The sequence below is a fragment of the Haematobia irritans genome, chromosome 5 (genome assembly GCF_050003625.1).
Source record: "Haematobia irritans isolate KBUSLIRL chromosome 5, ASM5000362v1, whole genome shotgun sequence".
NCBI classification, from domain to species: domain Eukaryota; kingdom Metazoa; phylum Arthropoda; class Insecta; order Diptera; family Muscidae; genus Haematobia; species Haematobia irritans.
The window spans coordinates 125,337,249-125,354,484 of NC_134401.1; the positions used below are offsets into that span (position 1 = coordinate 125,337,249).

The 17,236-nt window shown below is 31.5% G+C and overlaps 1 protein-coding gene and 1 long non-coding RNA gene across 3 annotated transcripts; both read left to right on the plus strand.

The window, feature by feature from the left end:
* The first annotated feature begins 2,040 nt into the window (after positions 1-2,040).
* LOC142241413 (uncharacterized) lies at positions 2,041-4,135 on the plus strand. Of its 2 annotated transcripts, XR_012723622.1 has the most exons (6): positions 2,041-2,098; positions 2,218-2,384; positions 2,449-2,553; positions 2,619-3,129; positions 3,195-3,558; positions 3,623-4,135. It is a non-coding gene; the product is annotated as an uncharacterized LOC142241413 (long non-coding RNA). The 2 variants fall into 2 exon arrangements; XR_012723621.1 differs by having other exon boundaries at positions 2,051-2,384.
* A 451-nt stretch (positions 4,136-4,586) lies between these two features.
* LOC142240039 (uncharacterized) lies at positions 4,587-9,806 on the plus strand. The gene has a single exon (XM_075311760.1). The coding sequence runs from the start codon at positions 4,587-4,589 to the stop codon at positions 9,804-9,806; it is 5,220 nt and encodes a 1,739-aa protein (XP_075167875.1).
* The last annotated feature ends 7,430 nt before the right edge of the window (positions 9,807-17,236 follow it).

Consider the following 17,236-nt stretch of genomic DNA (forward strand, 5'->3'; position numbering starts at 1 on the left):
TTTCTATAGAAATCAAATTTTGAAAAAATTTTCATAGAAATAAAATTTTGAAAAACGTTTCTATAGAAATAAAATTTTGACAAAATTCTCTATAGAAATAAAATTTTGACAAAATTTTCTATAGAAATAAATTTGTGGCAAAATTTTCTATATAAATAAATTTTTGGACAAAATTTTCAAGAGAAAGAAATTGTTGACAAAATTTTCTAAAGAAATAAATTTTTAGGCAAATTTTCTTTAGAAATAAAATTTTGACAAAATTTTCTATAGAACAAATAATTAAAAAAATTACATTTTGACAAAATTTTCCATCAACATAAAATTTGGGAACATTTTGTCCAAATATCACCTCACGAAATGAATTGATCCAATTAATTTTTAATTGAAATGTTTTTATTTCGTTGTATTTAAAACTAAAATTTTAATTGAAAAAAATATTGGTGATATTTTTTTGCTACGACCTTGTTCAATCATATAAACGTTTAGTTTTGCCCACTGTAGATATCATTCAATTCATGATTCATTTCCATGATGTCTACCACTCTTGAGACAGCTTCTGAATTTACCATGTCGGTGTTATGTTTTATGTCAAATTAAGGATGTTGTAGGACAACACAGGCATAATTATTTAAGCATTTTTCTTTTGCAAAAAAAATACGCACGCATATTAAACACGCTCAAATTTTCAAATGAATTGATGCAACTACACCAAATATAGAACAAGAATATACAAATGAATTCTAATTGCTAGAGTGAATTTTTGCATGAATTCTCAGTCACTACCAGTTGCGCATAAAATAAATTTAAATTCATTCTATGAGGCCTTTGGAGTAATCCCACTAAATAAATCTGATTAAATTATTAGTTGTATAATTTATCGTTTAGGATTTTGAGCAATATCCAAAAGAATTAGATAAAACTTCGAGATCAGATCACTAAAGAAGTAAACGTACAGGGCTGTTTGTTATGAATGGAGGGATAAGTTGCCCTTGGAAACATTTCGAAATTGTGACTAAGGCTAATTTAGTGGACTCTGAAGGAGTTCCTCTAGTATACACACATTGGAGACTTAGGAACAGTCAAAAAAGCAGACTTACCGTTGTTCATCTTTTGGATGGTGTTTGGTGAAATCAACATGTGAAATTAATATGGCTCTCTGTTTTTATGAATTTTATATCTGATATATTTGTTTTGTATAAATTTGTTATTTTAATATTCTTTATGTGTATCATTCACTCTTCCTCAAGTATTCGATAATTATAAGTTTTTCCATCACTAAGAGAGAAGGCTCTCAGTTAAGAATGAAATGTCAAATTTTTTGTACCTTTAAGTTGTTAGAAAGTAGAAATGTAGGACAGTACGTTTTATGCGATTAAAGAGCAATCACCACAAACCCTCATCGAGATTTCTTTTTTTACCATACATAAATCTGGCGACCGTGACAGGACCAGGAGAGTTTGTTCTGGTCAAAAGAAATTAGCATTTATTATCGTCGAGACGAATTATTTCATCATTGAGAATTTTGTCATCGAAAGGTCATACATTAGTTGCTGAAAGTCACACACACAATCAATCTAAAGTCATCGAGAAATTTGCATTGATCACCCCCCACTCATCATATACCTTCGTCGGAGATTTGAGGTTCGAGTTATTTGTGCATTATTGCTAGCCTCCCCCACCATTTCGTCAATCATCACGACCAGTTTCAAAACATAATCATCGTCACCTACCATCTCTTCATGCCCTTCGTCATCGTTATCCATCAAGCAACAACGGAGTAAGAAAAGTGTAAAGCACAGTAAGTCTACAAAGAAAACAACAACAACGTGGACAGTCGCATTGGTATGTTGTAAGTACACTTTTTGGTTTTATCAAATCTACCAATATACAAACATACACATCATCGTTTACCGTTGGATTGGAATATAAATTTTTCGTTTTCTTTAACATCATTTCACCGAGAGTACAACTTTGCCTCTCTTTCGAAACCTAAACCAATTCTCTTAATCTCTTACCCCAACAATCGTCGTTCACTCATTGTATTCCCAATAAACACAGAATGAGCGTTTTTCAAATGGAACAACTTTTCAGTTTGAGGGTAAATATAATTTTCAACATAAATTCAACTTGACTTGAAATAGCTCATCTGCAATACATCTTCAAATTGTTTGCGAATTACTTCCAATTTGCCAAAATGTTGACGAAATCTTTGAAAAGGTGTTGAAGATGATATGAGAAAACTTTGACAAAACACTACCCTAAAATGCAACGAAAAAACCATGTGGTTTTCAATACTTATTTGTGCAACGAAGTTCGTGGTCAATTGCAAGAAATAAAAAAAATGGAAAATTTTAGACAAATAACCAAATAGTATATAAAAAAAGGTAAGTGAAAATAAAAAACGAAATAAAACTTTAAGGAAGTCACTAAATGTATATCTCTTTGCAGAAAACTAAAATTATGGATTCTACGTTCTTGAAAACATTAGAAAGCTGAACAATGAAAAAAGGTGGACAATTAACTGGAACTGCTTCAAATAGTTTATAATAATTGGTACGTCAATGCGAAAAATTAAATCAACACTTTAAAGAAGTCACTAAATTTAAATCTCTTTGCAGAAAACTAAAATCTTTGGATGCTACATTCTTGCAAACAATAAGAAGCTGACCAATGAAAATTGAGTGGCTTATCGACAAGAAAAAGTTTCCAGAAACATTACAAGTGCAACCAATTAAAATTGTTAAAAACAACAAATTGTTGAAATCAACAACTTCTGGATGAAAATGTGCATCACATCGTCAGTTTAATTCATATGCTATTATCAGTTTAAAATGGATAGTTTGTGAATTCCTTCTGCTGAAAATCAATTCTCACACGCGGTCCAGTACGTTCCTAATTTCAAATTGCTCGCATGTTAATAAAAGGAAGGAACCAAAAGGAAGGAAATCGAATTATCAATGCAAAAGTGTTTACTAATAATGTTTAAGATATTTAAAGTTTTGTTGTTTGTTATTTGTTGACGAAAAAACCACATGGTTTTCAATACTACTTTGGACAACAAAGTTCGTGGAAGAAATAAAAAAATGTGGAAATTTTTTAATAATCAATTGAAATTGCTTATAATAATTGGTAAGTAAAATTAAAACACGAAATGAAAACTTTAAGGAAGTCACTAAAATCAAATCTCTTTGCAGACAACTAAAATATTTGGATGCTGATTCTTGGACACATTAAGAGACTGGCCGATGAAAAATGATAGTGGCTTATCGAGAAGAGAAAGTTTCCATAAATCAAACTGCAACCAAAAAAACTTGGTATTTATTCTTTTCCATATCAACAACTACTGGATGATAATTCGCATCACATCTATAATTTAATTTACATCGCATCATCGGTTTAATTTGTTATTTTGTGAATTGAAATTGCTGGAAATTTATTCCAATTATCTAGTCATCAAGTTCCTGAAAATTGCCAGTATTTTAATAACAACAATTTTGTAAAACCAACGTTCTTGAGGAAAACACGAGGTACGTGGTCAGTTGGAAGAAATACAAATTGGTAAGTCAAAATAAAAAGTGAAATGAAAACATAATGGAAATCACAAAACTCGATTGTTTTGCAGAAAACTAAAATCATTGGATGGTATATTCTTGGAAGATGTTGGCCGATGAAAAACCGATGAAGGGAACAACAAAGAAAAGTTTTCAGAAAACTTACAAGGTGCAACCAATTAAAACAAAGTGCAACAATTCCTATATCAAGAACTTCTGGATGAAAATGTGCATTACATCAATTTACATCCCGTCATCAGTTTGATATTTTGTGATTTCCTCTTGCTGGAATCTATTCTAACACACAAGCCAGCAAGTTCCTCGATAGTAATTATTTCAAATTGCCAGGATATTATAATTAATAGTTATTTGACACCAACATTATGGAGGAAATGGAATTATACATGTAAAAATGTTTAAGATATTTAAACTTGTATTCATAGTTTTATTTATTAATACGTTTAATAAGATAATTACATTTTGATTTGTATTATATTATTATTTTTATATATTATTAATGTTATTTTTAAGATTATTATATTTGTTAACGAAAAAAATAATAAAATTTACAAAATCTCTAGAAATTTAGTATTGACTTTCAGTTAGAACTAGGATTGACTTTCATACAAATTGTGGTTTGAAAGTATTCGCAACAATGCTAATTTTTTATTTTTATCACATTGAAAACTGTTTGAGAAATTATTGAGTAGCGATGCATTTCAATTTGAGGATTACAACTGAGAAATTATTGCTATTGTGTTGAATTTTACTGTTGAGGGTAATGTCTGTTTTTTGTTGAGAACGCGATTTTCTCAACAATTTCTCAACTTGAATATTACCCTAATCCTTTGATAAAATGTTTGAAAAATTATTGAATTTTAGTATTTTTCAAACGTTTGTGTTTATTGGGTTGGGTTATTTATCTATTGTGAATGAGTGTTTTTGCTATCAAAGCTAGAGTTGGAGAAACATTTGTTGATCTATTTTGAACAAAAAACAAACTACTTTGATTAAAGTTTAAAAGCCACTGCCACGATGGGAAACGATGATACAACGAACGCAGAATTAACGGCGTTGAAGTCACAGCGCTCAACTATGAAAAGAAATATTACTAATGTCAAAACAAAAATTGAAAAGGACGGTGATGTTGTAGATGAAACGATTCTTGAATGTCGGTTACAGATTCTTGAGTCATATTTCAAGCAGATTTGTCATATCCAATCACAAATCGAAAAATTAAATTCTTCCGATTCGGCCAGATCTGAAATAGAGGAATTATTTATTTCAGCAAAAGCGGCCATTCTAAAGCGATTAAATACAAATCGTCGGTCAAGTAACTTAGACCAAAGCTTGCTTAATGTCACCCAGAACCATACAGCTCATCAGTCTCGTCTGCCTCAGCTTAAATTACCAAAGTTTGATGGCAAATATTCCGAATTTTCAAGATTTATAAGCACATTTGATAAACTTGTTCATGAAGATTCGTCGGTACCTGTGATTGATAAATTTAATTACCTACTCAATTGCTTAAGTGGACAAGCCTTGGCGGTCATAGAACCATTTCCCGTTACGGAAGGAAACTATGAACGCGCCATTAATCGATTAAAAGAAAGATATGATAATAAGTCACTCATTTTCATTGACACCATTAATTCTTTGTTCGCCATAAGTTCGATTTCTAAGCCTAGTGCAACTGGATTGCGATCAATTTTAGACAACGTTGCTGCTATTAGATCCTCTTTATTATCAATAGGTTCCGAACAAGATGTACTGAACGCTATAATCATACATATCGTTTTGTCGAAAATTGATCCCGAGTCGAAAACGGTTTACAATGAAAAACAAAATTTGCAAAAACTGCCATCATGGGATGAATGTTATGCGATTCTTAGCAGGCGATGTCAATTTCTGGAAACGGCACAGCCCCGTTACAGTGATTCAAACCATTCAGAGTACAAGCATAAACCAAAAGACCGACGTCCAGCAACAGCTTACGTGACGTCACATGCATTGTGTGAGTATTGTCAGTCTCAAGAGCATTTCATAAGCAATTGTTCGTCGTATTTAGCTCTTCCTATACCTCATCGATTTGATTTCGTTAAAACAGCCTCTCTTTGTATCAATTGTTTACGCAAAGGCCATAGAGTAGCCGCTTGTATGTCAAAATCTCGCTGTCGTGAATGTCGTGTCTCACACCATTCTACATTGCACAATAATTTCTCTCAAGCTACTGCAGCACCCAACACCTCATCGAAATTACCGTCGCATCCTCTTTCATCAACGGCTTCTTCGTTAACACCATCTTCGTTGCAACCATCTACAAGCCAACAGGCTCAACAATCTTCGTCCTCGTATAACACTTCATCGGTTAATGTAACTACATCACTCTCTTTACCAACTCGTAGTTTTCGTCATAGCTTATTACCCACAGCTATCGTCTTAATGAAAGATAAATTAGGAAGTTGGCAACCTGTTAGAGCACTTCTAGATTCATGCTCTGAAATAAATCTTATAACCCAGGACACTGTCAATCGTTTAAACCTTCCACTAATGAAGGCTATACAAGAAATCGCAGGGGTGTCAAATAATAGAACCCGTATTAAATATACAACAGAAGCGTTCATAAAATCCCGTGTAACCGAATTTAAGTGGTCTTCATGTTTTCTAGTTATAAATGCTATTTCGTACCAACATCCAGTCGAAAAACTAAATATCGGAAGTTGGCCCATTCCAGAAGGGATTTTGCTAGCAGATCCGCATTTTTATATTCCGCAACGAATTGATATTCTCATTGGGTCGGAAATTTTCTTTGACCTTCTTGTGGAAGGAAAAATAATTTTAGGCAGTGGACTCCCCTCATTAAAAAATACTGTGTTTGGATGGGTAGTGGGCGGCGTAGTCGACTCGAATGCTGTTGAACAAGTATCATCGTGTAATGTGGTTACCAAAATCGACGATCTCGATTCATTGTTGAAACGTTTTTGGGAAATAGAAGAGTTTACGGAGACCAAATCAGTCATGACAGAAGAAGAAGAACAGTGTGAAAGACACTATTTAGAAAATACGATTTTCGATGAAAATGGAAGAATACAAGTTCGATTACCATTTAAACAACCGTCTGACAAATTAGGGTCATCGTATGAAATTGCTCATCGCCGTTTTTGTTATCTAGAAAAACGATTAGAAAAAAATCCAGAACACAAAAAAATGTACAGAGAGTTTATGAACGAATATATAAGCCTTGGTCATATGTCTATAGTAAGCTTTGATGAACTGAGAGACAAGCACTATGTAATACCACACCACTCAGTTTTTCGATTACAGAGTACATCTACAAAATTAAGAGTTGTCTTTGATGCCTCAGCAAAAACGTCATCAAATTTCTCTTTAAATGAGATTTTAATGGTTGGACCGACGATTCAACAAGAAATTATTATCACAATGCTTGCCTTTCGGTTAAACAAATTTGCTATGTGTGCCGATATTTGTAAAATGTACAGGCAATTTATGGTCGATCAAAGAGATAGGAAATTTCAACTCGTACTTTGGAGAGATGATGATTCAAATGCTCTCAATCTATACCAATTAAATACGGTTACTTATGGGACATCGGCTGCTCCGTTTTTGGCCATAAGAAGTCTGATATTCATTGCTGATACATTTCGAGACTTATTTCCAATTGGTACTGAGGTTCTTCGGCATGATGTTTATGTAGACGATATACTCACAGGGGCGGAGAATATTCCCGATTTATTGAGAAAAAAGGAAGAAATTATAGAAGTTTTGGGAAGGGCATGTCTTTCTTTGTCAAAGTGGAATTCGAATTGCAATCAGATCTCAGCTCAAATGGACGACATATTCTTAAAAACAGACAATGAATACATATCAAAAACACTAGGCTTGATCTGGAAATCTAAATCCGATGTTTTTTCTTTTCAATTCGATCTAGAAAATCCTAAAATAATTACAAAACGATCAATATTGAGCGCTGTCTCAAAGATTTACGATGTTCTAGGCCTTATAAGCCCAATTACAGTCTCTTATAAAATACTCATTCAGGAACTATGGAAACAAAATTTTGATTGGGATTGTCCAGTAAACGAACACATGGCTAATCGCTGGAACCAACTTCGAGAAAGCTTGTCGTATTTGAACCAATTAGAAATTCCTAGATTTGTGCTGACCTCAACAGAGCAAGAGTTCCAGATTCATGGATTTGCGGATGCGTCCCTCGTGGCTTACGGGTGTTGCATTTACGTACGGGCTTTCGAAGATAACCGCTACAAGTCAAATTTGCTTATCAGTAAATCAAAGGTTGCCCCAGTTGTACAACAGTCACTCCCACGGCTTGAGTTATGTGCGGCCTTACTACTCAGTAAAACTTGGGAAAAAATACGGCACAAATTCGATAAATATAATTACAAGATATTTTTCTGGTCCGATTCCAAAATAGTCTTGAGTTGGCTTAAAAAACATTCGTCATCGTTCGTTTCCTTTGTTGCGAACCGAGTATCCGAAATTCAAAATATTACTCATAAAATAACATGGAGACATGTGCCGTCGAAGCAGAATCCCGCGGATATAGTATCAAGGGGTTGTCTAGCCAATGAATTAGCTGACACTATTTGGTTTGAAGGTCCTAATTTTTTGAGACAGTGTGAAAATGAATGGCCAAACAATAACGCACAAAATATCGAATTGCCATTAAATGAAATGCGAAAAACAGTACTCAATATAGCGTGTGTCCCACCTTCTGCAATATTGGAAATCATCAATAGACAGTCATCATATCTTCGTATTCTTTACACAATAGTGTACATATATCGTGTCTTTAACAAAGAAAATAGAGGCAAGGTTATTTCGAGTGCCGAACTCGATCAAGCCTTTTGGAGAATAGTAAATGAAATACAACAATCGACATATAGCGAAGAAATCCAACGTATCAAGAAAAATGAAGTACTAAAGCCGTGCTTTCAAAAGCTAACGCCATTTATTGAGGAGAAAAACATTTTTAATAATTCTCGGGAGATTCTTCGGGTAGGGGGACGGCTAGCGAATGCACCCTTGTCGTACGATACGAAATTCCCTGCACTTTTGCCGAAAGATCACCGGTTTTCGCAACTTTTCATTGAATATCTTCATCGCAAACATTATCATGCTGGACCTAAATGTCTCATCGGAATTCTTCGAGAAAGAGTGTGGGTGATAAATGCTCGAGAAATTGCACGGAAGGTAGTCCGAAATTGCGTTCATTGTTTCAAATATAAACCTCGCTTACAACAGCAAATAATGGGCGACTTACCAGCAGATAGATTCATTGCGCATCGGCCTTTTTTGATTTGTGGGGTCGATTTTTGCGGCCCATTTTATACATCGTATCGCATCAGAGGCAAGGCTCCCTACAAAACATATGTTGCACTTTTCGTTTGCTTTGCTTCTAAAGCTCTACATATAGAAGTTGTGTCAGACTTATCGACAAATGCATTTCTCCTGTGCCTTAAGCGATTTGTAGGCAGACGGGGAATACCGTTGAAAATCTATTGTGATAATGCAACCAATTTTGTTGGAGCGAACAATAAGCTCAAAGAATTTAAAGAGAAATATTTTGATAAAGAAAACACAAATTCATTGATGCAGTACTGCGCCATAACTGGTTTTCAGTTTTCATTCATACCTCCCAGATCACCACACTTTGGTGGTCTCTGGGAGGCAGCTGTTAAGTCGACAAAGATTCTCCTTGTTAAAAATATATCGCAAGCTCACTTGACATTGGAAGAGTTGCAAACAGTTTTGGTTGAAGTCGAGTCTATTTTAAATTCTCGGCCGATTGCAGCAAAATCAGATGACCCGAATGATGGAGAGGCATTGACTCCAGCTCATATGATTATTGGTTCGTCGTTTCTCTCATTGCCCGAAGAGAGTTTTGAGCATCACTTGAATTGTAACTATTTGAAGAGATATCAAATGGTTGCATTCCTTAAACAACAATTTTGGAGACTTTGGTCTAGAGACTATGTACTCAGCCTGCAAGAGAAATCCAAGTGGTACAAGTCGGAATCGAATTTGAAGATTGGTTCATTGGTTATTGTCCATGAAGACAATACCCCTCCACAACGATGGATTCTTGCCAGGGTTATACAACTATTCCCAGGTCGCGATGGAAAGGTACGAGTAGTTGAAGTTAAAACGAAAAATGGAATTCTGAAACGAGCTGTGCACAAGATAGCAGTGTTACCATCCGGTGAATATGATTGAAACTAGCGTTTCAATGGGGGCAGGATGTTTGGTGAAATCAACATGTGAAATTAATATGGCTCTCTGTTTTTATGAATTTTATATCTGATATATTTGTTTTGTATAAATTTGTTATTTTAATATTCTTTATGTGTATCATTCACTCTTCCTCAAGTATTCGATAATTATAAGTTTTTCCATCACTAAGAGAGGCTCTCAGTTAAGAATGAAATGTCAAATTTTTTGTACCTTTAAGTTGTTAGAAAGTAGAAATGTAGGACAGTACGTTTTATGCGATTAAAGAGCAATCACCACAAACCCTCATCGAGATTTCTTTTTTTACCATACAGATGGTTTCCAGGTGTCTTCCAGGAGTGGTAACAGTCGTTTATTGTTGCTGCTTCTGGTATGACTCTTAGAAGTGGTCTGACTGCTTCTTCGCATTCAGAAGTAGGCTCAGGAGTGTGGTAGTCGTCTCAGGTTTAAGGGTAGCTTCAGTTTTAGGTTAGTATGATGACAGCCCGCTATTATTAGGACCACTAAGACTAGTCAGTCCATTATGATACAACGGCAAACTTTTCTCATCACTTTTCGTGTTTTGTAATAGCCTCTAATTGCAGCGGTGAAGTTTTCCCCAATTGCTAATTCCACAATCATCTGGTTATGCCACCGCTTCAATCTTTTCTATTTCTAAGACAACGAGAAAGTTGTTCGTACCAACATTCCAAAGGAGAGGTGCCTCCTTTTTATGCAGTGCCTCTGTTCTCACACATTTGAATGTTAGCTTGCCTTATTGTTAGGATATGTTAGGTTAGGTATTGTGGTAGTCCATTATCTTAGGCTCACTAGACATTACCGGAGAAGGTGAACATCCCTCTTAGCAATGAGTGCTGCCCGATACCAAGGGATCTCCATAGATAAGTTTTCACTCACTCAGAAATGTCACCGGTAGTGCTGAGATGGACTAATCCAACGCTGAAAACTTTGTTTGGTCTTAATAGGGATGAACCCATGAACCTATGGACCCATGGGTTCAATCTCAGTTGATGAAAAAAAAAATCCTTAATTAAAATTCAGAGTTGAAAATTCACTTACTATTGAACAAATATGGACGTTATTTAATGCCCTCGGAAGTCTAAAAAAGCCACCATTGTGTATTCAGTGACAAATAGTGAGCTTTCAATAAAGCTGACTGGATCATGCAATGAGGTTTCAGTATATCTGCCCTTCGAGTAAGCATATTGCCGCTTCGTTCTCGTTCGCTTTCTCAGGAATTTTCAATGTTTTGACAGTGACGACGATCATTACCTAGGCTTATACTCAAGGTAAATTTTGCGATGATGTGCATACCCTTTCCATCTAAAGAAATCCGGCTACAATTTTAATCAGCTACTCAATGGTACGTCTTCCAGCTATGATCCGTGTATCCCGATCTTGATTAGCAAATTGTTGTGTCTTTAATAGATGAATCCAGCCAAATGAATTGGTATGGAGAGAGTGGTAACCACAGTTGCCACTCGAGCCAAAAATAATCGAGCCAAAAATAATGTACCAAAATCTTCTACAGAAAATTTTGTCAAAAATTTATTTCTATAGAAAATTTTGTCAAAATTTTATTTCTATAGAAAATTTTGTCAAAATTTTATTTCCATAAAAAATTTTGTCAAAATTTTATTTCCATAGAAAATTTTGTCAAAAATTTATTTCTATAGAAAATTTTGTCAACATTTTATTTGTATAGAAAATTTTATTTGTATAAAAAATCTTGTCAAAATTTTATATCTATAAACAATTTTGTCAAAATTTTATTTCTACAGAAAATTTTGTCAAAATTTTATTTCTATAGAAAGTTTTGTCAACATTTTATTTCTATAGAAAATTTTGTCAAAATTTTATTTCTATAGAAAATGTTGTCAACATTTTATTTGTATAGAAAATTTTATTTGTATAAAAAATTTTATCAAAATTTTATATCTATAAACAATTTTGTCAAAATTTTATTTCTATAGAAAATTTTGTCAAAATTTTATTTGTATAGAAAGTTTTGTCAGCATTTTATTTCTATAGATAATTCTGCCAAAATTTTATTTCTATAGATAATTCTGTCAAAATTTTATTTCTATAGAAAATTTTGTCAAAATTTTATTTGGGTAGTAAATTTTGTGAAAAAAAATTTATTTCTATGGAAAATTTTGTCAAAATTTTATTTCTACAGAAAATTTTATCAAAATTTTATTTTTATAGAAAATTTTGTGAAAATTTTATTTCTATAGAAAATTTTGTCAAAATTTTATTTCTATAGAAAAATTTGTCAAAATTTTTTTGTATAGAACATTTTGTCAAAATTTTTTTTCTATAGAAAATTTTGTCAAAATTTTATTTCTATAGAAAATGTTGTCAACATTTTATTTGTATAGAAAATTTTATTTGTATAAAAAATTTTATCAAAATTTTATATCTATAAACAATTTTGTCAAAATTTTATTTCTATAGACAATTTTGTCAAAATTTTATTTGTATAGAAAGTTTTTTCAGCATTTTATTTCTATAGATAATTCTGTCAAAATTTTATTTCTATAGATAATTCTGTCAAAATTTTATTTCTATAGAAAATTTTGTCAAAATTTTATTTGGGTAGTAAATTTTGTGAAAAAAAAAAATTATTTCTATGGAAAATTTTGTCAAAATTTTATTTCTACAGAAAATTTTGTCAAAATTTTATTTACGTAGAAAATTTTGTCAAAATTTTATTTCCAAAGAAAATTTTGTCAAAATGTTATTTCTATAGCAAATTTTGTCAAAATTTTATTTCTATAGAAAATTTTGTCAACATTTTATTTATATAGAAAATTTTATTTGTATAAAAAATTTTATCAAAATTTTATATCTATAAACAATTTTGTCAAAATTTTATTTCTATAGAAAATTTTGTCAAAATTTTATTTGTATAGAAAGTTTTGTCAACATTTTATTTCTATAGAAAATTTTGTCAAAATTTTATTTGTATAGAAAGTTTTGTCAACATTTTATTTCTATAGAAAATTTTGTCAAAATTTTATTTGGGTAGAAAATTTTGTGAAAAAAAAATTATTTCCATAGAAAATTTTGTCAAAATTTTATTTCTATAGAAAATTTTGTCAACATTTTATTTGTATAGAAAATTTTATTTGTATAAAAAATTGTATCAAAATTTTATATCTATAAACAATTTTGTCAAAATTTTATTTCTATAGAAACTTTTGTCAAAATTTTATTTCTATAGAAAATTTTGTCAAAATTTTATTTCTATAGAAAATTTTGTCAAAATTTTATTTCAATAGAAAATTTTGTCAAAATTTTATTTCTATAGAAAATTTTGTCAAAATTTTATTTCTATAGAAAATTTTGTCAAATTTTTTTTTCTATAGAAAATTTTGTCAAAATTAGATTTCTACAGAAAATTTTATCAAAATTTTATTTCTGTAGAAAATTTTGTCAAAATTTGATTTGAATAGAAAATTTTGTCAAAATTTTATTTCTATAGAAAATTTTGTCAAAATTTTATTTCTATAGAAAATTTTGTCAAAATTTTATTTCTATAGAAAATTTTGTCAAAATTTTATTTCTATAGAAAATTTTGTCAAAATTTTATTTCTATAGAAAATTTTGTCAAAATTTTTTTTCTATAGAAAATTTTGTCAAAATTAGATTTCTACAGAAAATTTTATCAAAATTTTATTTCTGTAGAAAATTTTGTCAAAATTTGATTTGAATAGAAAATTTTGTCAAAATTTTATTTTTATAGAAAATTTTGTCAATTTTTTTTCTATAGAAAATTTTGTCAAAATTTTATTTCTATAGAAAATTTTATCAAAATTTTATTTCTATAGCCCTGCATTTTTTATTTGTGTAGAGAATTTTGTATTTCTATAGAAAATTTTGTCAAAATTTTATTTTTATAGAAAATTCTGTCGAATTTTTTTTTGTATAGAAAGTTTTGTCAAAATTTTGACAAAAGTTCCTATAGAAAAAATTCTATAGGAAATTTTGTCAAATTTTTTTTTCTATAGGAAATTTTGTCAAAAAAATTTTTTATATAGAAAATTATGTCAAAATTTTATTGTTATAGAAAATTTTATGTCTATTGAAAATTTTTGGTAGACTTTTATTAACTGTGACCACCGTGGTTGTAACCCATATTACTCGGTTTTCGTTCGGTGGAGTTTTTTAGTTCTTCTGCAGTGTAATTTGGACCATGGGCACTCGGGCACTACTGGTTTCTTATATTCTTTAGATACTCTTAATATGGTATATTAAGTTTGTATTTTGCTATAGTCCATGTGCCATTTAGAACGATCTATGATGTTTTTTTTATTGGATATAACGAATAAACGGCAAATCTATGCAGCAGTTTTTTCTGTTATTTTTGGAAGGCCTTAAAAGATCCTCCCAATGACTGTTATTGTAAGCTTGCACTTGTATGAGTGTGTGTGTGTGCGTGTATGTGAGTGGAAATTATAAACATTTACAATGATTGTTTATTTAATTTTAGTTTGTAATTTGGTCTTGATGATGACTATGTCGATGACGACGACTACGATGGTTCTGTAGTTTCTTTGGCTTATAGGTCAGATAGAAGGATCTATAAGGACATTAAACACAACCATTGTCATCGGAGTTGAATAGAACAGATCAAGAGAAAACATGCAAATTCACTTAACAAATATTTTTGTGTTCTTTCGTATTTGTTGCTGTTGTTTGTAGTTAGAAATGGAGTTGTTCAACAGAGGGAATTGGGGGGGATATTGTTGTCTTTCAGTATGCCACCGAATCCCATTTGGACATGGGCCAGAAGATGTCATTCATATATGGATGCTGCAGTAACTGCTGTTGTAGTGCTTGTGGCTAAAAGTGTTAAAAGTGCAATCATTAGTATGGGTATAGCAATATTATCTTCAAAATCCAATTGCATGGTCAAAACCTGGGAAATGTTTAATACCAGGATACATCAATTGAATGTGTAATGCGTGTTGTCCGCAAAAAGTTTTGAAATACAATATAGATTATTGAAGAACTTTGTCTCTACAATGTTTACGCGAAATCACTTTAATATAACAATGGATTACTTGTGTATACATTATCCTTGAGAAATACTACATATAACATATGTTATCAAGTATCCTGGTACGACGACGAGTTTTCAAAGGAAAGTATTTTATTTGATCCATGCTAGATAAACTCGTCTGCCAGTTCACAGATTTATTCCAGTGACAGTTCATTTTGTTGTTTACAAGCTTATAAAAGCATTTTGATCTATTGCATTCGGAAATAAAGTTTTTCGTGATGGAATTCAAGTGTGATAGTGAGATTACTCGTACCATTGCTCGATATCGTGATGCACACATAAGGTCTAAGGTAGTTGACCGCTGTCGTTGAGAGCTTAGGGTTCTCAATGAACAACATAATGTAACTCTGTGCTGGTTTCCTTGGGACTGTGGATTAATGGGAAATGAAGAAGCAGATGTACTGGCTAAGGAGGGCACTTGTGGAACGAGTAATGTCCTCCTTGGGTACGTTTTTTCCTCCGCTGCCTTCATAAGTTTGTAGGATTCATGTCAAACATGATGAACTATGGTGAGGACGTTTGGTCTCTTCGGAAAACTGCGAGCAAACCTAGTTGATATGTGGCGAAACGAACCGTAGGAATTGCAAAAATCCTTAATAATGCCACTACACACTTGGCAAACATATGGTAAGAACAGGCCTTAAAGATGATGACATTTGCAGATGGTGTCTGGTCCCGGAAGTTACTTAGAACACACATCCTTTGCCGGTGTCCAGCATTATCCTTTTGGGCTTCGTTTTCTTTCAGGCTCTCTCCGATCTTTTGGGGATTAGCTTAAGAAGAATATTCGCCTTTATCAGGGGCTCTGGTTTGATAGTTTAAGCAACTTTAAGGAAGAATAGATGGAAGTTTTTGAGCGACTTTAAAGAAGATCCCTCACAAAGAAGAAGTTTAAAAATTACATCGAGGAATAACAATGGACCTATAATTGTTGAATCGAATTAATGTCCACTTACATTAATTCGATTCAACAATTATTGTCATATTCTACAACCTAACCTAACTTAACATGCTACTGGCAGTGTTGCATCGCGTCCAAAAAGTGAACGAAAAAATCCGTAACAAGACCAGAAATGGTCTGAAAAGTCAAGATTTGATGGAAAACCCCGATGAAGTGGTAGAAAACTTTCTCGTGAACTGAACATATAGCGAGAACGAGAAAACCATTGAAGTTCCAAAAAGTGCAAGAGTTCACTGATGCATACCCATGGTTGCTACAGTTGGTAGAATTATTCAAAAAATGTTAGATTTGGTAGAATACTTGATGTTTTGGTAGATTTTTTAGGCTTGCGATAATCACAAACCTAAAAATGTTTGATACAGACCATCTCTGATCCAAATACACGGTTGCCTCAGTTGGTAGAATTCTACCAAAAATGTTATATTTTTTACTGTTTGGTTGAATTCTTGATGTTTTGGTAGATTTTGCAAATTCCTCTCCAACTAATAGGTATTTGACAAAATTTTCTATAGAAACAAATTTTGGGAAAAAAATTCTATAGAAATAAAATTTTGAGAAAATTTTCTATAGAAATAAAATTTTGAGAAAATCTTCTATAGAAACAAATTTTGGGAAAATTTTCTATAGAAATAAAATTTTAAGAAAATTTTCTATAGAAATAAAATGTTGAGAAATTTTTCTATATTTTTGGGAAAAATTTCTATAGAAATAAAATTTTGAGAACATTTTCTATAGAAATAAAATGTTGGAAATTTTTTCTATAAAAAAAATTTTAGGAAAATTTTCTATAGAAATACAATTTGAACAAACAAAACAAAACATTTTTAAAATAACCACAAAAATATGATTGAACCCTTAACTTGGTAGATTTGTGGTAAAATGTTAGTAGATTATTGTTGGTACGAGTGGTAGATTTTGCAAATTCCTCTCCAATTAATAGGTACTTGACAAAATTTTCTATAGAAATAAAATTTTGAGAAAATTTTCTATAGAAATAAAATTTTGAGAAAATTTTCTATAGAAACACATTTTTGGGAAAATTTTCTATAGAAATAAAATTTTGAGAAAATTTTCTATAGAAATAAAATATTGAGAAATTTTTCTATAGAAACACATTTTTGGGAAAATTTTCTATAGAAATAAAATTTTGAGAACATTTTCTATAGAAATAAAATGTTGGGAATTTTTTCTATAGAAAAAAATTTTAGGAAAATTTTCTATAGAAATACAATTTGAACAAACAAAACAAAACATTTTTAAAATAACCACAAAAATATGATCGAACCCTTAAAAAAGGTTTTTTTTTTAAACTTGGTAGATTTTTGGTAAAATGTTAGTAGATTATTGTTGGTACGAGTGGTAGATTTTGCAAATTCCTCTCCAATT

Excerpts from the sequence above, each read along its gene's own strand:
- LOC142240039 (XM_075311760.1), top strand. The coding sequence starts at position 4,587 with ATGGGAAACGATGATACAACGAACGCAGAATTAACGGCGTTGAAGTCA.